At 57.7% G+C, this 25,257-nt stretch overlaps 1 protein-coding gene across 4 annotated transcripts in view; it reads left to right on the top strand.

The window, feature by feature from the left end:
- The window catches only part of TBC1D22A (TBC1 domain family member 22A), a 316,566-nt gene extending 306,802 nt beyond the window's left edge, over nucleotides 1-9,764 (top strand). For 2 of the 4 annotated variants that reach the window (XM_057557200.1, XM_057557199.1), the window contains one exon: nucleotides 7,862-9,764. In XM_057557200.1, coding sequence (XP_057413183.1) covers nucleotides 7,862-8,358 — 497 coding nt within the window. In that variant the 3' untranslated portion in view covers nucleotides 8,359-9,764. The remainder of the gene's footprint in view (nucleotides 1-7,861) is intronic. The other 2 variants (XM_057557201.1, XM_007189217.3) reach the window with 1 other exon arrangement.
- The last annotated feature ends 15,493 nt before the right edge of the window (nucleotides 9,765-25,257 follow it).

Genomic DNA, 25,257 nt, shown 5'->3' with positions numbered 1-25,257 from the left:
GCCGCAGGGACCCTAGCCTGCGGGTCTGGGCTCTAGGCCCAGCACCAGCGCCAGCTGTTCGGTGGCTTGCGGAGAGCAGAGTCGCTGGGGGACGGTTTTCGTTTTCAAGATGAAGCCGTTGTGCGGCCGTGCTGGTGATGGATTGGGGGGTGGGCTGGGAAACCAGGGGGCCCTGCGGTCATCCACCAAAGGGTGGTGGTGGGCTGGGCTAGGGTGCGAGCGAGGCAGGGCGGGAGGGCCCGGGGAGCCGGGAGGGAGGGCTCGGTCCTGGGAGCAGGGGTCTTACTGCCGTGGCGAGGGCACCGTGTGTGCCCCCGTCTGTGGGGGGGGGAGGGAGGGGACATGTTTATTTTGGGAGCCCTTACGTGGTCGTGTGATGGCGAGCGGCTTACAAGTGCAGAGGGGTCCAGGCAGCCACCGGACATGCAAGGACGGGGTTCAGGGACAGCTGAGGGGGTGGGGACACGGGTGCGGGTGACCCTGGCTCCAGGGAGGGCGGCCGCCCACCCTGAGAGACCTGGCAGGGGGAGGGTTCACCAAGGAGACTGGCAGGGTGGCCGGGGGCATGGGCGGTGATCTGCAGGCAAGGTGGGGCAAGGGGGTTTCAGGACGGGGGGGTCAGTAGGGAGGACCGGCACTGGGGGGACACTGGACATGGGGAGAGGGCCACATGTGGGGAGGCACGTGGGCTGCACCGCCGGGCCGACGCCGTCCCTGCCCCAGAGCCCGGCAGGGTAGCCCCCGGGGACGTGGGAGGCTGTGGGAGCTGCCGCTAGCCTGTGCAGGCAGCACCCGCAGGGCTGGGGGGCGGGTTCAGACGGCAGCCCGCAGCAGTCCCCGCCCCCCGCCTCCCTCCCGTGACCCCCTCCTCTGATTTCTCGGAGGCGGGGGGTGGGGGGGGGGGTGGGGGTAACAGCTGGCTCCACCTCCAGGCTCCCAAGCCTCCTGCACGGCGCCTTCCCTCTGCCCGTTTGGAAGGGGCGTCTCTGCTGCGTGTAGATAAACATGGGCCTGGGGCCTCTCCCCCCTAAGTGGGCGTCCTTCCCGACCGGGCGTTCTCGAGGGGCCTCCATGGACGGCATCTCCATCTCTCCACCGCACCCCGTCTGCGACCAGCCGCCCGGCCCTCCAGCCCGCGAAGCGGAGAGGTCCCTGCGGGATGGAGCCGGCTCTAACTGCCGTGCCAGGATTTTAAATATCCTCTGTGTGCTGATCAAACGCCTCTCAGCCGTGCGCATGAAAAGCGGAGCTCACTCGATTGGGGCGCTCATGTCAAGCTTGTGTTTTCAGTACCCAAAGGTGTCTTCTCTTTAGAATCCCTTTTTTGACAAAGAAATATGAAATTAATTGCAAGGAAAGCGCACCTCCCAGAGTCCTCAGAAGATCGCTCTCTGCGGTGTCACCTTCCATATCCTACCTTATGGAGGGCTGTCACCAGCCAGTGGGTCAGCCTGGCAGCTGGCTGTCCATCCCAGCCAGCTGTCACCGTCCTTCTATTTTTAGCCCTGGTTTGGTCCAGAACTTGACAAGATTTTCAAACTAATAACTGGATTGTCAAAGGAATCAGCTGTCACAGGACCATCTGGGAGGGTGGGGAGAGGGAGGGAGGCAGGAAGCAGCCCCAGGGGGCCCAGCACGGCCCTGATGGCCTCCAGCTGCCCAGCCCCTCCCGGAAGGCGTTAGGGCCCGAGCCTCCCCGCTTCCCCGCCCCCCGAGACAGCAGGGGCTCTGTCTTCCTGGACGCCGGGGTCCAAATCTGGTGGGGACGCAGGATTGGACGTGGCGAGTCGGGCCCCGAGCGAGCATCCGCCTGGGAGGAGCCGCGAGCCGGGCGGACTGACCTTTGCAGGGCCGCCTTCACGTCTGCTGAGCGTCAGGTTGAGTTCTGTATTCTTTGATCTCCTGGCTAAAGGGCATCGAGTGTGATAGGTTAAAAATAAGGGAAATAAGGGTGAACTTTTCATAGGTAATTTTCGTACCAGGGCCTCTGGGCCCCTCCTGGGGCCGTGGCTGGTGCAGGGGGCGGTGTGCCAGGGGAGCGGGACAGGGCCTTCGCAGCATCATAGCCCTGCGCCCAGCTTCCTCCTGCCCACCCGGGGGGCTTCCCGAGGTCTTATCCCCTGGTCAGCTCTCAGCTCTAGGAGGAGGGACCAGGTCAGAGCCTCGGCTGTCTGACCTCCAGCCCAGGGCTGCCGGGTCCCAAGGAGGCGTCCCTTAAGTGCTGGGGGGAGAGCAGTAGGGCACATTTGAGGGGGGCAGCCCCTCCGAGCACGTGGCCTCTCAGAGAGGGAGGGTCTTGCAGACGTCAGGTTCAGGGCTCAGGAGGGTAGCCCTGGGGGAAGCAGCCGTCCCAGCGCCAGGCGTGGACTGAGCAGTCACTAAGATTCCTGGGGTCCCAGATTCCTCTTTCCCAGGTGGGGTGTGTGGGAGCCCCGGGATTGGTCGTAGACACGGGGAGGAGGGGTGGGAGCCCTGGGATTGGTCGTAGACATGGAGAGGAGGGGTGGGAGCCCCGGGATTGGTCGTAGACACGGGGAGGAGGGGTGGGAGCCCCGGGATTGGTTTTAGACACGGGGTGGGGGGAAGGGAGGGAGCCCCGGGATTGGTCAGAAGGTCAGCGTGTAGCCTGGTGCTTGGCACAAAGTGAACTCTGGGCCCAGGGCAGCTCGTGGTTGACCACTGACTCGAGGGACGGCCCTGGGACCTTCTCTGAGTGGTGACCCCCGAGGTTCATGTTTGTCCTTGCCTGTAGCAACCATCGCCACGCAGGGGACAGAGCCCGGCCTGCTCCTGCAGACCCCGTCGTGTGGCCCAGGGCAGGGTCCCGTCTCCCCACGCCGACGGGAAGGTCCTGGCCGAGGGAGCAGACAGTGGGTGGAGGCGCAGAAAGGAGAGAGCCGCGGGCTGGACGGTCACGCATGACTCCAGGACCACGTGCTAGACGCACGCCAGCTTCCCGGCTCATGGCGCCGCGCCCGCCCCGTCCCCCACCCCCGGGGGTGCCCGGGGAGGTCCGGCCAGGAGCCCCCGAACCATCAGAAGTGCCCGGTAACCCGCTGCTGTCAGCGCTGCCGGCAGTCGCCGCAAACCCGCTTCAGCGTAATTTAATCTCGGCTCCTTTTTTTCTTCCCTTTTACACATGTACTGACCAAGAACAGGTATTTTATGTTGAATGTGGATTCAAGCCCCAGCAGCCCCTGCATAGGCAGGAATACAAATGACCTGGCCTTGCACCGGCTGCCGGGCACTGGGTTTGGGCCTGGGCCTGGACCGTGACCTTTGACCTTTGGAGCACGTGGTCCCTGGAGACTCGCCTGGGTGGGCAGGGGGGCGGGAGGCTGGCCACGTGGGCCCAGACCAGCACATCCGCCCACAGAGGGCAGGCCCGGGCGCAAGGTGCCGTGCAGATTCCAGCTGCGGCCACTTTGTGTGACCACCACTCTCGTCGTCTGAGGTCCTGGTAGCCGGGGCCACGGCCACGACCACGACGAGGGTGGTGGTGGCCATGGTGGCAGCTCCCGTGTGCCGGGCGTCCTGCTGAGCTTGTGTGCGCTGGGTCCTCAGGTCCTCAGCACAGCCCTGGCAGGAGCTGCCTGGCACCTCTGAGGCGGTGACGCCCCCAGGGCCCGCCAGGTGTCAGTGGGATGATGGTGACGTGGAGATGATGGACCACAGGGCCACTCCTGCACTGAGCATGGCTGAGTCACTGCCCCTCGCACCCTCCTGGCCTGGAGGTCACTCCTGTCACTGCCCCCGCCTGGCAAACGCAGCCTTGGCTTCCAGAGTTCCCAGCCGCCTGCGCTCTGACGTCGCCCAGCCTTGCGGGGACAGACCCGCCTGTGCGAGCCACCCAGGCCCTGGGCCAGGCTTCCTGCCTCCCCCGCCTCGGTCTCCTCGCCTGGAAGGCTGAGGATGTGGGAGAAATGCCCGAGGCCCCAGCCTTGCCCACCCCAGCCTGCGTGTCCCCACGGCCACCCCAGGTGGCACCCAGGGCCACCCTTCCGCGGCCAGTCAGGGCTCCCCAGCGGCAGGTTTGCTGGCCGAACTGCACAAATTGACTGTTGGAACGTGGTAGAGAAGTGAATTAAACCAATTAAACCTGTCACCTGCCCATGTCAGCGCGGAGGTTACTGTTTCTTCTTCTCAGTTAAGGGGAGAAAATAATCAGAGTTCACAACTGGGCCTTCAGCCCCGTCATGATTAATTCACTGGTCTCTGCGCGTGGCCAGGCTGTAAACTCCTGGCCTCGGTGTGCTCTGCCGCGTGTGCGGAGCCGGCCTTGACCTGGGAGCCTTGGCGTGAGTCCTGTGCCCGAGGGTCCGCAGAAGGGGGCGTGGTCGGCACCGTCGCGGCCGCTGCCCCGGAGCAGGGGGGCTGTGTTGGGTGTAATCAGAGCAGCGCTGTCCACTGGAGAGGAACGCCCGCCACGAGGGAGGGCTTCTGGGAGCCTCGCAGAAAGGGGAAAACCAGCGAGATTAATATTTTATTTAACCCAGTACATCTATATATAACATTATCTTTCAACATGTGATCGATATTAAAGTTAAGAAACATTTTGCAGACTTTTGTTCAGACCAAGTATCTGAGATCTGGAGTGTGATCTACCCACATCTCCACCGAGACCCCCATAGTGGGGGGACAGACGGGGGGCCGCGTCGAGAGCCGCCCGCCAGTCACGCCTGGTTGGACCCCTGCGCAGGGCTGAGCGTTGTTCGCCTCGTAATCCTTCGTCTGGCCCCCGAGGGCAGAGCCGGCCGTGTGATGGCGCGTGTGCCCTGACGCAGAGGCAGGTGGAGTGAGGGGACCTGTCTGCCTTGCACCCAGAGCTGCTCTTCCCGTAATCGACTATTTGGGGCCGTTTTGATGACACACAGTGCCTTTTGTATCAGACGTCAGAACTGGACGATCCAGTCCACAGGCGCTCCTTGAAGTCCCCTCAAAAGGGTCCCACGCGGCTCCCTGGTCGGGGTCCTAGCCACAGCCCGTAGGTCGACACGTGCGGCGTGTTTCCTTCCTCAAGATGCCGGCACTGCCTCCTCTGAGCTGTCAAGGGAGGATGCCGTTTCGTCTTGAGCTTGTTTGCCAAACTCCCTGGCGTTTCCCACGGATAGGAATTTATTCGGCACAAACGCCACCACTGCTGCCGTGACGATCACCACCACCGCGAACAGTGATTTAAGACTAATTGAATAATAGCAGCAGCAGGTGACACTTATCCTGTGCTTTTTATATTCTGGCGCTGTTGGGAGCACTTTGCACAAATTAACAGCCCAGAGAGGGAGGCGCGTTATTGTCCCCATTTACAGATGAGGAAACCGAGGCACAGAGAGCCAGGAGGCCGGCACGGCTGAGCGGTGCAGGGCTGGATTTGAGCCCCGTGTTCAGCATCCTTTACAAGTGTGCGTGCCTTTAGCCGACTGTGCCCTAGCGACTGTTCACAGGTCGGCACCGCGTGCTGTGTGTTTCATGTCGGGGACATGGGAACACGTGGAGCTGTTGATGTCACAGAGGAGACGGATCTCCCCATGACGTAGGTGAGGACACCAAGGGTGTGCCGCCAGGGTTCTGTGGGGTCGTGGTCGGGGTGTGCTGGGCTTGGGCCCACCTCCTCTGTGTCTGGCTGTGGCCTTACTGCTGGGTTCACGGGAGCCTCTGCAGGGGGCCAACCAGACAGAGAACCTGGGGCCCTGAGACGGGACCTCCTGCCCACCTTCCTGGACGCCACTGTGTCACCATTTCGTCCTTCCTGGGAGGGACAAAAGAGGTAGAGATAATCATACTTTGCAGATGGTAACGTAATTCCTCTCTCTGGAAAAAGGAAACTGTTTTGGCAAGAAGTCCCCAAAGCCGTAAACATTATTTGCTGTTTAACGTTGGAAGGCTCACCTCTTGGAACCTACCCAGAGACAAAAGTCAGAGCGGGAAAGACCCTGTGGAAAAGATGTCCCCGGCAACAGCCCAGCCCAGGGCCCCGCCCTTCACCCTGCCCCCGCTCCCCCCCACTGCGGTCACCTGCACGACGACGCCTGCAGGGCTACCTGTGGCCGGGGTGGTGCTGGCGGGGTCTCCGCAGGGGACTGTCTGGTTAAAGGGACCACCAGCCACGATCCACATGCTCGCGAGGTGACATCCAGAGTGTCCAGAGGACAGTCAAACTGCTCATCATACCGAGACCCCGGGCAACCCGGGATGCGGGGCCTCTGCCCTCTGCGGGGCCGGGTGCTGCGGGCCTCCAGACTCCGGGGTGACCGTGACCTTGCCGGGGGCTGAGAACAGCAGGCCTCCAGACTGCGCGGCGGGGACGGCACCATCGCTACGGTCCCTCCCGGCCACCGCGGGCAGCACGTGCCAGCGTGGGAGGGCACGGTGACACAGGCCGATGGAGGGGGCGGGATGCCCCGGGCCGTGGCTTTGTTGCCGTGGTGGCATCTCGTGGATGTGGGAAGAAAAGAACCACGGGGACGCAACTTGTCTTTGATTCCTCACAACCTCAGTGTTGTGAGCAAACCTTCCTTTAACTTTTATTCTGCAGACGTGGTCGCAACACTGTTTACAGAGAAGTTAAGATTAAAAATGGAATTGCCCTCGCGGGCTGCTGGACCGGGCCCTCCCTGCCACCATTGCAGGGGATGGCGGGTCCCCTGGGGTGTGACCCAGTGACAGCATCGTGACCAATGGCCCTTTTCCCGAATGATGTGGTTAATACATGTGCCGTGGCTCCCAGGTCGGAGGTGTCACTGCCTAGCTCGTAAATAAGACGGGCCTTTTAAAGAAAGAAATCTGCATTTAAGGGCGTGTTCGGCTGTGTCCCCTGCCTCTCATAAAGGTCACCCGGACAGATTTTTCCTTCTTTAGCATTGCAGGCTGCGGACCACCGGGCATTTCTATTCTCTCTCCGTCCACTGAACCTGGGGGACTAAATTAGATTCTGAAATTGAGTGTGCAGTAGAGTTGCTGAGTTACCGCAATGGGAGGGTATTGCTTCTCACCTTGCAAGTAGCGAGGTCATGATAATATGAAGCGAAGTGGATTAAAAATAAAACCAAAGGTATTTATTTATGACCTGCTCAGAATTGGACTGGCATCCGTGTAAGTTGCATCTAATGGAGAAAGACAGCAGATTGATGTTTATACGTCCCCGGGGACATTCTGCCAGTGAAGTTTGCTCCATGAATTCAATTTAAAGGCCCCCAGAAAGTGTCCAAAATGCGAAAGGAAATGGGACCGAGGACGGAAAAGCAGCAACAGGGAAGCCGCACTGGCGGAGAGTCCCGACGCGTGGCTCTCCACTGGGGAGTGGGGAGAGGGCCGTGCGCTGGGAGGGGCGTCATGAGGACAGCAGGCCTGGTACAGGCCCCCGCATCGCCGAGCACCAGACACTGGTGGCCCCGATGGGAGCTGGGGCCCTCGTCTCGATGGGGAACCTGGGGCCCCGAGGTGGTCAGCGGCTGGCCCACCAGCCGGGAGGCAGCACAGCCAGCACCTGAGCCCAGGCCTGGCTTCTGGGTCTGAGCCCCGAGGGCCCCCCCGTGGCTGGGCTCTGGGCATCCCTGCCCGGATGGCCCTGGGCCCCAGAGTGCCGGGAGGCCGGGGGCGTGCGTGCGGCCCGGCTGTGTCGTGCTGCTGGCGCTGCCCTCCGCGTCCCAGCAGGCCTGGGAGCCTCCCGGGGGGCTTCCTCCTGGCTGCAGGGCGTGGGGCCCTCAGGCTCAAGCTGGGAGGGGACATGATTCTCGGGGGCTGGGCGGCCCCCCGGCTCACCCCGCCGTGGGCCTGTGTGTTTCCTCAGGGCTCCTCCCGCGGGGGCCCCCACCCCGACACAGCTGGCTGCCCCGTCTGACCCAGGCTGTCTCTCTCCCCCCAGGAGCTGCTGCTCTTCCTCCAGAACCTGCCCACAGCCCACTGGGGCGACGAAGACGTCAGCCTGCTGCTGGCCGAGGCCTACCGCCTCAAGTTTGTCTTCGCGGACGCCCCCAATCACTACAAGAAATGAGCCCGGGCCCACCGCCGTGGCCTCCCCCGCCCCGGGCAGCACACCCCACTGCCGGCCGGCTGAAGGCCACGGCCGAGGAGAGGCCTTGCTGGAGCGGCTGGCCGGGACGTGGTCCAGGGCCTGGCGAGGGCTGGCGGCCTCTGTTTTCTGAGATACCAAAGAGAGCCAGGGAGGGTCCCGGCCACGCGGGGCCAGAGAGGGGTCGGGCATCCCCCTCTGCCACCCTGGAGCATCCTTGCCAAACGCCCACCTCGTGGAGCCCCCGGCCGGGGTGGCCTGAGAGGCAGACCCTCTCCGAGCGGCCCGCTGTCCGGGTGCCGGGGGCGGAGGGAGGTGGCAGCCATCTCCTTACCTACTTGGAAATGTAAACGTTCTATTCTGTTGCGCGAAAGAGAATAAAACGTAGACAAAGTCATAAGTGAGACGTTGCACTAACCTATGAAGTCTCTGTGCTCTCCCAGGCCTCTGACAGCCAGCCGGATTTCTGTAACTTCGTCACGTTAACGTTGCCGCGTACTTGCTCCCTTGGCTTAAACGTGGCTGGAAGGCAGACGGCGAGCCCGGGGAGGCTCCGGCTGCGGCAGCTGGGAGCAGAGCGCGGCCTCGAGAAATGGCCTTACTTTCCATCCGTGACCTCTGGAAACAGAGAACCGCCCCGGCTGGTCTGTCAAGGAGCCTGCTCGGGCGGGAGCCCTTCCGCCGGGTGGTGCGGGGCGTCGGGCGGACGCTCAGGCTCCAGCCACAGCCTCGCTCGCCTGGGCCACCTGGATAGGCGGGTCCGGACGCCCCTGCACCTGCACCCACACCGCGGGAGCCGAGTGGCCCGGGCCCCTCCGCTCGCTGCGTCTCCAGGTGTGTTGTGGACCTGATCGCTGCTGCTGTGTGTTGGTCACTGGGGCCGTGAGCCCAGCTGCAGAAGGTGGCAGACCCGCCCTGCCCTGGGCTCTGCCGGGGCCCGTCCTGCTTCCCCCATGTTGCCCGCCCCGGCCAGAGAGCACCTGTCACGGGCATGTTGCCCGTGGTGACGTGGACCCCCCCCGTGGAGCTCTAGGCCAGAGCCACAGCCACACAGGAGACAGGCTCCTGACCTCTGCCCCAGGCTTTCATCCACGCGCAGGCATCTCTTCCCACCACCTGCCAGCCCTCCCGGGGCAGCCCCGCCACCACCCGTCTCTGCACAGCTCAGGTGCCAGGCGGCTGCCCGGAGGCTGTGCAGCCGAGGATCAGAATACACAGATGCACGTGTGTGATGTGTGCGTTCCTTATTTTCGGCTCGTTACGTGTGCGTGGAAATCAGCACAAAATACTGTGCAAATGTCAGAAGCCCCCAAATCAGCAGAGGGCCCTGCTTGCCACAGAGCAGACGGAGAGCACCCCGACTGGCCGGTCCCTGCCCCCCACCCTGGCATCAGGGGTTCCTCCCCGCGCAACGCCCCCGGCCCACTGCTGCTTTCCTGCCGGGCGTCCAGTTCCACGAAGGCCCGTCCTGCTTAGACCCCGGGCACTGCCCACCGCGGCTCAGGTAGTCTGTGCAGCCCAAATGCTGGGGACACAGAAGATGTCCCCTGAAGGCAATTGTTTTTTCAAATAGGAAGCATCTACGAAGTTCATTGAGGCTCTGAGCGTGTTTCCATGTGTATGTGAACCTGGAACTGAATGCAGGGGGTGTTGACGGGGTCCTTAGAGCCTGAGCCAATCAGTCTGAAGTGATTAGAGGCTGTTCTGTCTGGAATACAATGTGTGAAACACGGAATAAAGATGCAATGGAAATCCAGCCTTGGTCTTTGATTCAGGGGCGCTCCTGAAGGAACAGGGTGCCCTGGCCTGGTGCTGGGTCACACTTGGCTGTCTGGTCTGAGGCCGGGTGAGAGCTGAGAGCCAGGGGCACTGGCCCAGCCCTACAGCAGCCGCTGGACAGTCCGAGTTCTGGGCCTTTCCATTCAGGCCGTCTGCAGCGTGCCAGGCCTGGCGTGGGGTGCAGCACCCACAGTCTTGCTGAAGCCCATCAGGGTCTCGTAGGGAGCTGAAGGTGCAGGCGGGCCAGACTCAGACTCGAGCTGAACCCCAAGCCCAGGCTGCACCGGCTGGGGGTCAGGATCCAGGCCGGCCCAGGACAGGAGGGGCCTCCCCATCTGGCCGCGGTCTGTCAGGCGTCTACTTGGGGCAGGCACCCGGGTCTGGGGCCCACTTCTCCCCACTCCTAGGACCCAGGGGACGCCCATCCGCCCTGCCCCCCGGCCCGGGGTGTCCAGCCCCCTCCTCAACCAGCCCCCATCCTCCCGGTGATTGGTGAAGCAAGGCCCCGTGAGCCCCGGTTTCTCAGGGCTGCTTTCGTGGTGCTCTGTCCTCCTCTGGGCACCCCATGTCCGCCCTTCACCCCCGCTGGGGGCCCCACAGGGCAGCACTTTGCTCTCTGCCGTCTTGGGATGAGGGTCCGTCCCCATGGGTGGGCTGGAGCCCCCCGGGGGGCGGGGGTCTGTTTACCTCTCCTCCCCGCACGAGCCTGTGTCGAGCTGGGCGGACCCTTGCAGACCCCCGGTGCCGGCTCGAGGCCGCAGGGTGGAGACACGCTGCCCACGCCCCTCGCCACAGTCAGGAGGCGGGAGATGCCAGGCTCCAGGTCTCAGCTCAGCAGTTGGTGGCGGCTGTCATTTGCTGTCATTGTTGGTTGGTGTTTGTGGCCTAGCGGTTTGCTCCTCAGGCCCACTTTGGGGTCCTCGAGCCCCCAGGGGTGGCCCAAAGCCCAGGGGTCCGAGACGAGCCCCTGCCCCTGTGCGTCTCGCCCTGCCCGGCATCAGGAGGGGCCCTGTCTGTGGGCCCCACGGCTGAGAGGGAAGAGCGGGAGGCCGGGCCCTGGGGAGGTCTGGTGCCAGGGAGGGTGGGGCTCTGGGCGTGGAGGCCGGAGAGGTGTGAGCGATTGGTGCTTTTGGAGGGACTCACAGGGGGCGGGCGGGAAGGGCTTTCTTGCCGCGTCAACTGCGAATCTGAGATGGGAGCATGGCCCCTGTGTTTGAGCAGCCCGGTTCCCCTGGCCACGTGGAGGCGTCTCTGCAGGAAAGCGGGTTCCGGCTAAGCTGCACCGAGCCTGGGGCTGCGGGCCCGTCCACCCTGAGCTGGAGGTGTCCGCTGGGCCTGCAGCCCGGTGGGTCAGCTCTCAGGGCTGGTGTTCGGTGGAGTCTGCTGAGAGTGTTGGGCAGCTGGGCCCTCCCTGAGCCTCCCTGGTCCTGCCCGACCCAGCTGGCTCTCTCCCCTCTCGTCCCCTTCCCTCCAATGCTACCCTAGCCCCATGGGGTCTGCCCCTCTCAGCTGCAAGGCCTTGTCTCACTAGTCCTGTAGCCTCACCCCACCCAGTCCCCGGCATGGAGAGGATCTTAACAAGGATGGCCGAGGGAGTGCTCGCAGCCACTCTGTGACCATGTGACCATGCATGAAGCATCTAACCCTTGAGCCCGTTACAGTGACAAACCGAGGCTAAAAATACTATATACTCAGGTAAATTCCAGATGAATGGATTTAAATATTAAATAAATCCCCCCAAATACTCAAAATAGAAATAGATATTTTTATAACCGGGAACGGTGAAAGGCTCTCTGAGCACAATGTCAGTGGCAAAAACAATAAAGGAAAAGACTGATGATAAACATCTATAGTATGCACCACGGAGAAATGCTGCAATGACCAGCAGAGCTCAAAAACCTCAATAAACAAAGATAAATGATAACAAGCCTAGCAAACATACCTGCAACCTAGGTGAGACAGGTTGAAATTCCTTAATGTCTACCAAGTGCTTGAAAATAACTGGAAATAATAATTCTTGGAAATAAAAATGGGCACAGCACAGAAAATAGGCGATTCACAAAAGGAAGAGATACAAGTGCCTGACAAGATGGTCACATCATTCATAGTTTAAAAAAGTGAAACAGAAGTCACAAAACGTCTGACCAGCTGAGTGACCCTGGCTAAGTTTGCGGTAAGTTATTAACAGCAATAGAAAACCAGTCCACTCTTTCAGTCTTCCTATTTTTTCCGAAAGATTTGGCAATGATTTTTGTTGTTTTTACTTTAAAACCGTGATGTATGCTAATAACAGCAGGCCACACAGCACAAACCTAGGAACAGTGAGTTGTCACAAGGCCGTCACCAGGAGCCACTGTCACCGTCAAGAAGTAGCACATGGCCCGTACCCACAGTGTCCCCGGGTGCCCCCTCCCTAAGCAGGACGCCACCCTGACTTCTGACACCATCGTGTGGTTTTGTTTGTTCCTAAACTGCGTTATCTGAAGGAATCACACGGACAGACTCTTGCAAACAACTTTTCTGTTAGTGAAGGTATCCCCGTGGTTGGGCGGCTGTGGTTCATTTTATCTATTGCTGTCGTTTTCTCTCCTCTGAGTGGATCACAATTTACCCATTCCGCTGTGGGTGGTGGACACTGGAGTTGCTTCCGTTTCGGAGCTGTTGTAAATACTGCTGCTCTGAACATCTGTGTGCACGTCTGTCGGGGGGACACGTGCCGGTTCTATTGGGTGTGCATCTAGAGGTGGAATTCCACGGCCATGTGGAGTGGGTATCTTCCACTTTAGCAGATGATGCCAAACTGTTTGCCAAACTGGTTTTCCAGTTTACATTTCCACTGGTGGGTTATGAGGGTCCTTGTTTCTCCACGTCCTCACTGCCAGCTCTTGGCGTGGTCAGCCTTAGCCATTCTCAGGGGGCTCATGTTACCTGCACCAGCCCGGTCCCCACTCCTGCTGAGAGTTCACACGGCCTCTCTCACAACTCCTGCTGTGGGGTGGCACCTGTTTCCTTCCTGCCACAGCCAAAACAGAGACCTGCTTAAGACGTCGTGTTGTCCGAATATCATAAACATTTTCTCATATAATTAAGATTCTTCAAAAACATGATTTTAACGACTGCATAATATTCTGTTGCATGGATTAACATAATTTGTTTATTCCCTTCCTGTACGTCAAGTTGCTTCCATTTTTTTTTCCTGTCGCAAACGATGCTGTGACACATGTCTGCTTTTCTCAACACTTATCCATCGTAGGTTTCTAGTAGTGGGATTCTTCGGTCGTTATTGCCGAATGGGCGAGTCGGCAAAACGACCACTGCCCTCCCATCCTTGGTGGCACCCACTCACCTGGTTTACTCGAGAACGTCTCAGAAAATACAAGTTTAAGAAATTATTTTAAAATGGAAGGATAACTTTTAGAAGAATAGAAATAGAGAGTATAACTTCCAGGAGAAGAAAAAGAAAGCTAATGAACAAAACTGATCGAGTCAAGAGAAGATAGGAAAGGAGTTGGGGAGAAGCAAAGAAAAAATAGGGTAAGTAGGAAGTACTAACATGGTCCAAGGAAGTTCAGATATGCAAGTGATCATGATAAAGAAATTACTTAAACTCACCTACTGAAAAAGATTCACATTATACTTTTTAAAACCCCCCATAAGATCCAACAATATACTATTTACATGAGCTACACCTAAGACACAATGGCACAGGATTTGAAATAAGAGGATGAAAACAATAAATGTGAGAGAGATACTAACCAAAAGAAAGCGTGGCTGAGAATATCTATATTCCCCTAAAAGATACTTGAAGAGCATTCACAAGGACAAAGGGTTGTGTCCTACGATGAAGAGACGGCCTCGGTGAGTCATGGGCCTGAGTTAATAGGGCAACACGACCCCAACAGAAAGCAGAAAATGACCTTGCCACAGCATAAACGGATAGGTTAACACATCTTTTACAGAAAATGTGGACCAAGGGAAGAGAAAAGTTTTAAAAAGAGAGATTTAAATAAAAATGATGGTTTGATGTAATAGAAGTTTGCTCTCCACGAAGAGATTACACATTTGTTTCCGGCATGTGAAAAAACATTTACAAATGTTTGGCCTTTGTAAGGGAGATTCCAGTAAACCTAAAGCCTCGGCAGTATACAGACCTATACGTTCTGTCCACAATGCAATGATATTAGAAATCCAAACCAAGGAGAACATTTAAATGCCAAAGCCCCCATATACATATACATAATTATAAAAATAGAATCATACTGGAAATTACAAAATGATAGTGAAAGACTAAAATATCAAAACTTGTGGGGTGCAGCTAAAACAGTAAGTAGACGAGACTTTATAGCCTTACATGTTTTATTGAAAGACAGATATTTAAAAGAATTTAGCTCAACATTCAACTTAAGCTGGAAGAAGAATAAGAGAGCAAAAGTGCAAAAAAAAAACAAAACCCATAAGGATTAAAATAATAAATATAGAAGCAGAAGTTATTGGAGTAGAAAAGAAACACAAATAATGGAAAAGACTGATAAAACCAAAGTTAATTTTTAAAGTAGACTAGGAATGTAAGCAGGGATCTTTGTTTTGCAGTTGGTTTATCTCCAGCGTTAGAAAGAGCACTTATACATAGTAGGGATTAAATAAATGTTTGTTGAATGAAAAATAGACAAATATTTCTAAGGGATAAAATTCAACCATATTAACCAAAAAAAAAAAAAAAGGAGGCAAACTGCAGGTGCTTAAAAATCATAAGCAGCAGAGAATGAGAAGACAAGCCACTGACTGGGAGAAAATATTTGCGAAAGACAAATCTGATACAGGACTGTTATCCAAAATACACAAGAACTCTAAAGGGCAACAGTAAGCAACCAGATTAAAAATGGGCAAAAGAGCTGAACAGACACCCTCACCAAAGAAGATACACAGATGGCAAATAAGCACAGGAAAAGCTCCACGTCCTGTGTCACTGGGGAAATACAAATTAAAGCAGCAGCGAGACATCACCTATTGATATGGCCAAAATCTGAAAACTTGACAGCACCCAATGCTGGTGAGGATGTGTAGCAACAGGAGCTCCCATCATGGCTGGTGGGGATGTAAAATGGTGCAGCCACTTTGCTTTTATACATTTAAAAAAATTCATTTTATTTGAAGTATAGCTGATTTACAATGTGGTGTTAATTTCTGCCGTGCAGCAAAGTGACTCAGTTATACATACATACATTCTTTTTCATATTCTTTTCCTTTAAGGTTTATCACGGGATATTGAATATAGTTCCCTGTGCTCTACAGTAGGACCTTGTTGTTTATGCAGTCTGTATAGAATAGTTTACATCTGCTAACCCCAAACTCCCACTCTATCCCTCCCTCACCACCCCCCTTGGCAACCACAAGTCTCTTCTCTATGTCTGTGAGTCTGTTTCCGTTTCATAAATAAGTTCATTTGCGTTATATTTTAGATTCCACGTACACGTGGTACCATATGGTATTTGTCTTTTTCTTTCTGACTTACTTCATTTAGTATGATAATTTCTAGGTCCATCCATGTTGGTGCAAATGGCATTATTTCGTTCTTTTTTATGGCTGAGTAGTATTCCATTGTACGTATGTGGTACAGCCACTTTGGAAGACAGTTTGATGGTTTCTTACAACACTAAACATACTCTTACCATATGAGTAAGCAATTATGCTCTGTGGTTTTTACCCAAAGGAGTTGAAAACTTATGCCCACACAAAACCCTACAGATAACTGTTTATTCATAATTGCCAAAACTTGGAAACAACCAAGATGTCCTTCAGTAGGTGAATGGATAAACAAACAGTGGTCCATCCAGACAATGGAATATTATTCGGTCCTAAAAAGAAATGATCTATCGAGCCTTGAAAAGATATATAGGAACATTAAATGCATTAGTAAGTGAAAGAAGCCAATCTGAAAAGGATACATACTGTATGATTCCAACTCGATGACATTCTGGAAAAGGCAAAACTATGGAGACAGGAAGAAGACCAGTGGTTGCCAGGGATTGGCGGGGCGGGGTGGTGGTGGAGGAGGGGCGAATAGGTGGAGGACAGGATTTTTAGGGTAGTGAAAATCCTCTACATATGATACTCTGTTGGTGGATACATGTCATTAGACATTTGTCCAAACCCACAGACCGTCCGCCGTGAACCCTAACGTCAACTGTGGGCTTGGGTGATGTTGACGTGTCCGTGGAGGTAATAAATGTACCCCCTGGTGGGGTATGCTAATAACGGGGGAGGTGCTGCACGTGTGTGTTGGGGGGTACATGGGAAATCGCTGTACTTTCCTCTTAGTGTTGCTGTGACTCAAAAACTTCTCTAAAAAATGTAATCTATTAATTTAAAAAAAATCATAAGTGCCTCCTACGAGCAGCTATGTCCCTATGAATTTGAAAACCTGGATGAAATGGACAATTTTGAGAAAAAATAGAAATTACAAAAATTGACTCGAGAAGGAAATAAAAACTGAATAGATCAATAATCGCTAAATACTTTGAACAGGTAGTCACACGTCTCTGTTTCCAAAGGCCACATGCCAGATGGCTTTACAGCGTGTTCTACTAAACCCCAGTGACCAGAATTGAGCAAAACAATGCATGAGGTGGAGGCCCCAGGCACAGCTGTGGGGGTGAGGGAGGGGCTTGAGACCTTGGCTACACCTGACCAGCGTGACCATGCCAGGGTGGCCTGCGTGTTTACAGCTGTGAGGTTGGCTTTTGGCCTCTGCGGCCTGGGCAGGGGCTCTGGGTCCCGGAGGAGCTGAAAAGGCTCACGGTGGGCTTTAACCGAGGAGCGGCCCTGGGGTCTGGGGAAAGTGGGGTCTGGGCCCCGGGGAGCAGCTGCTGGCTGCAGCCGGACCTGGGCCCACAGCCAGCAGGGTTGGGGCCGGGAAGCAGCCACAGAGGGGCTTATGTGCTGCTTTTAACGTTTTCTTTATTTTTTTCCATTGAGTCTGCAGGCTAAGAGGCCACAGGCCCCCAGGACCCCTACGTGCTTTGGGGTTAATAATGCAGCTTTTATCTAGAACTCATTAGGGCTGGGCCGCCCCGAGTTCACGTGGTTTTGAACTGGATTCAGGTGTCATGGAAGAAAATGAGGACCTCGGAGTGTCCCGGTTAATTACAACCTGTGACCAGGGCCTTAGCGTTCAGCGACCCAAACTGGGGGTCGAGTTATCTTACAAACAAATAAAAAGAACGGGGGAGGCGCTTACTGCCCAGAGACTATGGCCTCTTCTTGGATGGAGGTAGAGGAAGGGCTTGGCGGGTCTCAGCTTGGAGGGAAATCAGGAGCCGGGCTTGGGGAGAGCCGAGGAAGCGGAGACGAAGACCGGACGGAGGGCGGGCGAGGAGAGAGGTTTCCAGGAGAGACCGGCTCAGACTGAGGTGGAGAAACGCCCGAAGCCAATGCGGAAACTTGAAACTGAGACACACCCGGATGCACATCAGCGAAGGGGCGTCAGATCTGGACGGCGGAGACCGGCGGGAGGGGACGGGGCCTCCTCCCTCCGAGGGGCGGGGGGGGAGGGGCGGATGCAGCAAGTTCGGGAGAACAGCGGCCAGGCCTGGGGGCGCTCCTCTGTCTGTCTCTGCCGCAGGGACGGATGTCAGTCCAGGAGCGGCACCAAGGAAGGCGGCTGGGGTCACACGTGCTGGCCCCCGCGTTCACCAGAGCCAGTGCCTTACATCGGTCACTCTCCCTCGCCCCCACCCACCCCTTTGTTTCTTCAGAGCCTGGACCACCATCTCCAGGACCACTAGTTCACGAGCGCAGGGTGGTCCCCACCGGGCCTCTGATTAGTCCTTGATAATATTTTAGGAGCGAATGAATGACAATGTTTGGGGCCTCCTGGAGAGGCCAAGGGACTTCCCAGGGCCCTATAGCCAGGGAGGCCTGGGCTGGCCTGGACCCCGGGCCCCACACAGTGACCTCCCTGTAAGGGATTAGGAGTCCACTCCAGGGGTCAGCACCTGAGGGTCAGAGAGCAGAAGGGACGTCCAGGCTCACCCAGTGAGTAAGGACAGTGGTGCCTGAGCCCAGGGAGACCCTACCCCAACCCACTCCTCCCCAGCGGTGATCCGCCTTGGTCGTCCCAGTGGAGTCAAGGCCACAGGGCAGAGACGACCACAGCCTGGCCTTGGTCTCCCGGGTGACAAGTGGTGGGAAGCTGGTCCCTGCTCCCCTCTCCAGCCTGGAATCTCTTAATAAACTTTCAGTGGCCACCATCCTCACAAGGCCACTGCTGTCTGGGGATGCCAATGGTGAGAGGGACCCAGGGACAGCCGCCCTGACCGGCTATTAAAAATAATTGGCCACCCACAATGCGAAGAAAAATGTGTTCTCCTTCAGTTTGGCTGGAAAATGTGAATTATTCTCACGTTGCCATAGAAACCGAAAGAAGTTCCTGGCATCTTTCAGATATTTAATTTGTGAGCCCAGGGATGACCCCCTGAGCGCTGCAGAGCAGCAGGGGGCTGCGGGAGGGAAGGGGAGAGAGAGCTGGGGGCAGAGGGAAGGGTGGGGAGGAAGAGGGAGGGACAGAGAAAGGGGGAAGAGACAGCCGTGGACCGGGCTGGGGGAGCCTGAATCCCTGCCGGGAGAGCGCCCACAGGGCGGTGACCACAGAGGGCAGCGCCCCGAGCTCTGGGATGAGAGGCCGGGCTTCTGTGGGGAACCTGAGGTCCTGGGCGGTAAGGGACGGTGGCCGAGGTTCGCTTGGACCCCTCAGTCTGGTAGCTCCACGCCCTCCCGGCCTCAGCGCTGGTGCCCACCCCCAGCCCTCCCTCCCCGGCTGCTGCCTGCAGCTCCCCTTCCGGCCCCAGTGCCCTGCAGTCTTGTCCGGGCACCTTCCGCCTTTGCTGGGACCCTCCCTCTGCCCGGAATGTCCTTCTCCGGCTGAGAAACCCCTGTGTGTCTTTAAGTGTCTAAGGCCCACTGTCAGGGTCTCCACACATGGCTCCACCCCTGTCCCTGGAGACGCCCCGCCCCGCTTCCTCCTCCAGAAGCGCCACCTAGCGCTGGCTCCCACACTTGCCTTAGGTGACAGCTGGGGACCTGCCGCCTCTGTCCCCTCCTCCTGGCGGGGAGTGGCCTCAGCCTTGGCCGCCCCAGACCCAGGCGGCTCCTAGGGAGGAGTCCGGGCGGGGGGTGGGGTGAGCTGCAGGAGCCGTGCAGGAGCGGCCCCGCCAGCCGTACGGGAGGCCCCGGGCCCACAGTGCCAGGTGGTCAGGGTTCCCTGCAGCTCCTCCAGCGGTGACAAGGCTCCTGGCCACGGGGAGCTGGGGTGGTGGCCAGCCGTGCTCTGGTCATCCCCAAGTGGACGTGCGCTTCGTCTGGGGGCTGTGGACGGAGGGAGTGGGCTTCCTGGGGGGTCTGGGTGCGGAAAGGGGGCGTCAAGGTGGGCACGGTGCGGCGTGGGCGTGGTGGGCGTGGCGTGGCGGGCACACCTGCCCAGCTGTGGGCGCCTCACCCGCTTCTGTTCTCTGCTCGCAGCTCTGTGAAGCCCATTTCCTGCTTTTACCCCAGTTTCAAAGAATGTGCTTAGAAAATGTCTCTGGCATTTTGCTAATAGCGGTGGGAAGAATGGAAGAAATGATCAGTCTCCAAAAATCACAACTTCAGATTGAGCTGGTTTAAACAGCAGAATTTCCAGATCAGAGGCAGGTGTGAAGATGTAAGAAACACACCGATCCCTGACTTTCAGAGGTGGGGGGAGGAGGGCCTGCCCTGTGGCCCAGGATGGGTGTGTCCCAGGGGGCGGGTGTTGCCGGATGAGAAGGGTCCAGGTGTGCCCTGCACGGGACTTCCAGTCTTCTGTGTCTCTGTGTCCAGATGTGATTTTTCCACCATGAAGGTGGTGGAGGCCGGTAGCGAACTGGGAAGCAGAGGAGGGGGAGGAGGAGGGCCGAGTCCCAGGAGCTGGGGGTGGGGCCGTCTCCCCAGTGTCTCTGAGCCCCGCCTTCTAGGGTCCTTGCAAAGGGTCCCGGCCCCCCTCACAGCTCCTGCACAGCTGTCTGGGCCGCCTGGTCACTTCTGTCTGTTCATCCAGAAATGGGGTCCCTGTGGCCAGCAGGCCTGCATCCCCCCCCTCATCTTTCCCTGGACCCAGGCCGGCAGGAGAGGGACAGCACAGCCCCCTCATGCTAACTCCTTTGCCCTTTTTACAGAGGAGGAAACTGAGGCCCAAGATGGTGGGGGAGGGGTGTCCAGTGACTTACTCAAGGTCACACCGTCAGTGGTGGAAAGACCGCCTGGGGCGGTGGATGGGAGTGGCCGGCGGGCTGTGGCCGGGCTGGGGTCCAGCAGCCGGTGGGCTTTCCCCCCTCCCCCGTGTGGGTGTTCTCACAGGGTCCTGCCCCCTGGGGAAGCCGAGTCCCCGGCCCCCAAGTCTGACACCCGCCCCGGGCTGAGGGTCCCGGCCCTGCGTGCTCACCAGGGCTGCCGGGCCAGAGCCGGGAAGCTGTGCTCCTGAAAGATTTCCATCGATCTGCCAAATTAATGTGTGTGTTCTCCACGTCGCGGGAGATGTAATGAACTGTCAGCGGGACGAGAGGGCTAAAGGAGCGACTAAGATGTCTTTTATGGTGTCATTACATCTTATAATAAGATTTACTTGTCAACTTGAAGTGTCATCATGTAGTCATTTATTTGGTAGCCTAAGGAAGACGTGTGGTTCAAGGTTCCGGCCGTAATAATTACCCTGGAACGGTGAGAGCGCGCCCTCCCACTCCACACCCTTCCGCCCCTCGGGGCTCCCCAGGCCCTGCGGGAGGGCGGTGGGCACCCTCCTTTCCGTCTGACCAAAGGCTCGGTGATTTGGGTGCAGCCGGAGTGCTGGGCAGGGCACAGCGCAGCCCCGGGGCCCTGGGTCCCGGCTCCCTCTGGTCCTCTGCATCTAAGCCTTGCTCATGCACGCCCTGCATCCAGCCCTGAGCTGAGGCCGGGGACTTGTCACACTTGGTCTTTGTCCGGCTCTCAGCCCCGGGGCGTGAGTGATGCTGATAGAGGGCCGGACACGGGTGCCCTGGGGGCTCATCCTGCCTGGGAGGGTCAGGGACATCTTCGCTAAGAATGGGACCTTTCAGCTGGGCCTTGAAGGATGAGTAGGAGTTTGTTGGATAGAAGAGGGCATTCTGGGGAGAGAGAAGAGCACAGGCAAAGGTGAAGGAGGGACCAACTGGAGGTCCAGTCTGGAGAGGAGCCTGGGGGGTGGGCAGGGAAGAGCAGGAGAACAGGCTGCAGAAAGGTTGGGAGCAGCCCCTGGGGGCCTTGAGCACCACGCTCGGGGGGAGTTCATCGTGTTGCAGCGGTGCGGACAGGGCAGTGGCACGTTCAAGGGGTGTCTCTGGCAGAGGGGAGGTGCCGCCCCGCCTTGACCTGAGACGGGGGTGCCTTGTGAGGAGATGCTCTCAGGCGGGTGGGGTTGAGGCTGGGTCCTGGACACGTGACCTCGGAGATGCCTTTCAAGTGAAGGTGACTGAGGGCGTTGGGTAAAGGGACTGGAGTCTGCAGGGAGCCCAGGAGAGGCATGCACATTGGGGCCCCAGTGCCTCCATGGCATTCCGTCCACAGGGCGAGAGCTCCCTGGGAGGGAGGGAGTGGAACCTCAGAGCTTAGCAGGTGGGGTGGGGCTGGGGGGGACCAGCGGGGCCTGGGCTTCCTGCTCCTGCACCCAGAACCTGCGGGCAGCTGCCCGGCCCCTCCCGCGTCTCCCCCAGGCCAGGAGGGTTTCCGTCCAAGCTTCATGTGGGGCCTCTGCACGGGCTGCCCAGGGCCCAGGGCCCAGGGCCCCTGCGGACCACACTGCGGGCGCGCCGTTCCTCTGGGCTGGTTTCCGTGAGGGTGATTTTTGCTGACCTGCAGAATTTCCAGCGGGACACAGCGATGCTCCGCTCAGCCCACTGAGGTCATTAATTTATGCAACCCGGCGGCTTCATCAGAGAGGGTTGTCACGGTAACGTTAACAAACCATAAATACCTGCTGGACCTGAGAAGGTGACCACTCCATCTGCCTTCCTGGGGCGGGAGGGGTGCCGCAGAGGGTATTTCTCCTCTGGTAGCGCAGCCTGGGGGGCTCTCTCTCTCCCTGGGGGGCTCTCTCTCTCCCTGGGGGCTGCCAGCTGCTGAAACAACATGGATCTGTGGGAACCAGTCACAGTGACGGCTCTGCGGGGCTGAGGCCCTGGTCTTCTCCCTCCCTGGGCGCTTGGGCATGGCCTCCACTTCTGGGGGGCTCAGCTGAGGGCAGGTGAGAGCTCGCCGCTCGGGACCCAAGACCTCCAAGCCCCTAGGCCAGACCCTGTATTCCAGGCTGGCCTCCAAGGCGGTCTCCCCTGCCCAGCTCATCCTTTGGTTCAGGTCAGCCTTTCCAGTGGCCTGAATCCTCAACCACCAAGCTTCTTCCTAAGGTGGCCTTGCTAAACCGGCCCCGCAGGATTCTTGCTAAAGGCAGGATTTAGATGCCAAGGGCTGTCTAAGCCATCAGAGGAACCTGACTAGTTCGGTCAAGGGGGGCATCTTCATCAGGAGGCAAGAGGCGGTGGGCTCTGGCCCGAGGGGCAGTGGTTGCCTTGACAGAAAGGTCGGTGGGTCAGTGCACAGCCCGGGCGCAGAGGCCCAGCACACACGGGGGGAGGGGCGGCTGCTGGGGCATGTTAGTTACCACTGGCCCTGGGGGCAGAGCTGCTGCCGCCACACGGCCTGAGGACAACCATCCTTGCAGGGGCCTGAGGAGCCAGCCAGCCTCGCACCCCGACCCCAGCCCGCTGGCTGGCCGCCCTTGAGCCACCCCACCTTTCCCAGTGACACGGATGGATCCAGAGCTCCAGGGAGTGAGCCGCCCGCCCGGCCCGCACACCCTGAAGCGGGCAGCCTAGTGGCGATCCATCACAGAGGACTTAGCTCCCGAGTTAAAAGCATCCTGAGTTCTCCAGGATGCTTTTCACACATAAGCGTCGATTTATTGCATGTTTTCTAGAGGAATCATGTGCTGAGCCAAAAATGAATTGTCACCGACTTTCAACAGGCCAGTGATATAATTCATGGGCATTGAAATACCCTGAAGTGAGTAGCCCTTTAAGAAAGAGCCGAAATCGCTATTTTATTGTCCTCTTAGTTCGTTATAATTTTCAGTTTCATAACATTCCAATTACCGGGTAGTTAGGTCTAATCAGGTCCCTCCTAGTAGCTTCCCCCCGTGGACCCCGCACTCCCCCATACTCCGCTCTTTGGCTGCAAATCCGAGCTCTGTACCAAAGTCTCTCCCTATGGCAGTAGCTCGTATAAAGTCTGTCTTGCCGTTTTTAACAAGTGCCTGGTGAATCATTTATCGTTAACATCATTCAAGGCCTCCTTTCCAGCCACTGCCCTTCCCTGTTTCTGTATCATCCCGTTTCCCCCCATCCTGGGCCCTTCCCACAGCATCCACACAGAGGGACACAGCCCACCCTAGAAAGCCCTCCATGGCCTCACCCATTTCTAGCCCATTCTACCCCGTGTCTCTGCCCCCTTTGCCTCGGAAGCCCACTGGCCACACTGCTGTCCTGCAAGCACACCAAACACTGCTGCCCCGGGGCCTTTGCTTGTCCCTCGGCCTGGAGTGTCCTCCCCAGACACCTGCAGGGGTCGCCCTTTCACGCCTGTAAGTTCTTTGCTCAGCGTCACCTTCTCAGGGTTCTGTGACCCCTGGGGGAGGCCCATCTCTGTCCCCGCATGCTCTTTTCCCCGAGCGCTGGCAGCCCCCTGGCCTGTTGTCTCTTTGCTCCTGGGTCCCTTTCTCCTGCCGGCTCACTGTCAGGGCCCAGGGCTGGGCACTCAGGAGCCACTGACTACGTGTTTCAGGACTGGACTGGATTCTCCCACTTGGGAATTTCATGGGGACGTGGGAGAGTATGTCCGGTGGCAGCAGGGTTAGATATGGGACGATCTAGGGAGAAGCTGGGGTGGGGAGAGGCCCTGAGTCACCCCTCATGGACCACGGTGGAGGGAAGAAGAATGCCTCCTTGGGATCAGAGTGTCCTGTGGGCTGGCAGCCTTGTCAGGTCCCGAAGACACTCACAGTAGCTCATGTTCAGCCAGGAAACCCCAGTAATTGCGGGGTCCTGACAGGTCTCCATCCCTAGCAGCCTCTGAGCTGACCGGACTGCACGTTCTCGACCTCGGCAGGCCTTCTAGGAGATCAGCTCCCACGTGGCCTGGACGCTGTCCCTGAAGTCCCCTCCTTGCTCATTCCCTCCTGCAGCTGGAGGCCAGAGAGAGCTCCCCGTCCCTCCATCTCCGCTGTTGGAGGGCTGGGACCCCGCCTCACGCATCTCCTCTTTTCCAGCCTCATCCTGCTCCATCCCCTGTCACCCGACTCAGGTCCCTGAGTGCCAGCCACCCTGGCCCCGCCTGTGGTCTTCATTGTGGACCCTCCACCCCCTCTGTCCTGCCTGGACCAGGGGAGACCCTTTGTGTGAGCATTACCAAGGGCTATTTGCCCTGGGCCCGCCAGGGTCACCCATACCCCCAGAGCACCCAGATTCAGCATTTCCTTAATGATGCCATATACTTAGGGAGATGATCCAATTGTCAGTCCCTTACTGCCGAACGGGGACGGGAGAGAGCGCTAGTTCTCCCCCTTGTTTATTTTATCATTGGCTATTAAGCTCAATTCTTTGCTAAAGAATTCATTAGGCATCTGGTAAATTCTTTAGGGACTTGTCTTCAGGGAGGACGGTTTCTTGCTCGGTAGGGCTCTGTCTCCACACCGGCTGCTTCAGAAGTCATCTGGGCATCGGCATGGCCTCAGCCCGTCTCCGGGACAGAGCTGACGCAGGGACCACGGCCCTCTGAGGACAGGGGCTGGGGGTGGGCACGAGCCTCTCAGGGCTTGTGGATTTATTCACATGAAGAGCCTTACGAACGTCTAAAAGTGAAATCCTATTTAATTGTACATGTCAAGGATCATCCTTTTTCGGGGTTAAATCTCATGAAACTTGGGCTGACTTGTACGTGCGGGGACGGTGCAGGATTAGAAATTGGCTCAGGCTTTGAGCCACACGGGTAAAGTTTACATTTTCATCTCTGCACCGACCAGCTGTGTGGCTTCGGGCCGGTTACTTCTCCCTGGACCCAACTTCCTCATCTGTAAAACGGTGTAACACTTGGGCTTGTTGGATTGTGCGGGGAGGGGCAAAGGGGTCAGGTGTGTCAAATGGTAGCTTCTCAGAGATGGTGATGGTGGCCCCCTCTGTCAGATATTTGGTCCTGTGGCTTGTCACCAGGACTCCAGCTGAAGGGAATACAGATTGGGTGACTTTGTGTGGGTACACGGGGTGTGTGGTGTGTGTGTATATGATGATCAAAAATGATTTCAGGAGGTGATGAAAATGTACTAAAGCTGACTTACGGTGATGGTTGCACAACTTGGTAAAATAAATCATTGAGTTGTACCCTTGAAAAGGGTA

Source organism: Balaenoptera acutorostrata, chromosome 11 (assembly GCF_949987535.1).
Source record: "Balaenoptera acutorostrata chromosome 11, mBalAcu1.1, whole genome shotgun sequence".
NCBI classification, from domain to species: Eukaryota; Metazoa; Chordata; class Mammalia; order Artiodactyla; family Balaenopteridae; genus Balaenoptera; species Balaenoptera acutorostrata.
This window is presented reverse-complemented; position numbering and strand designations above follow the sequence as displayed.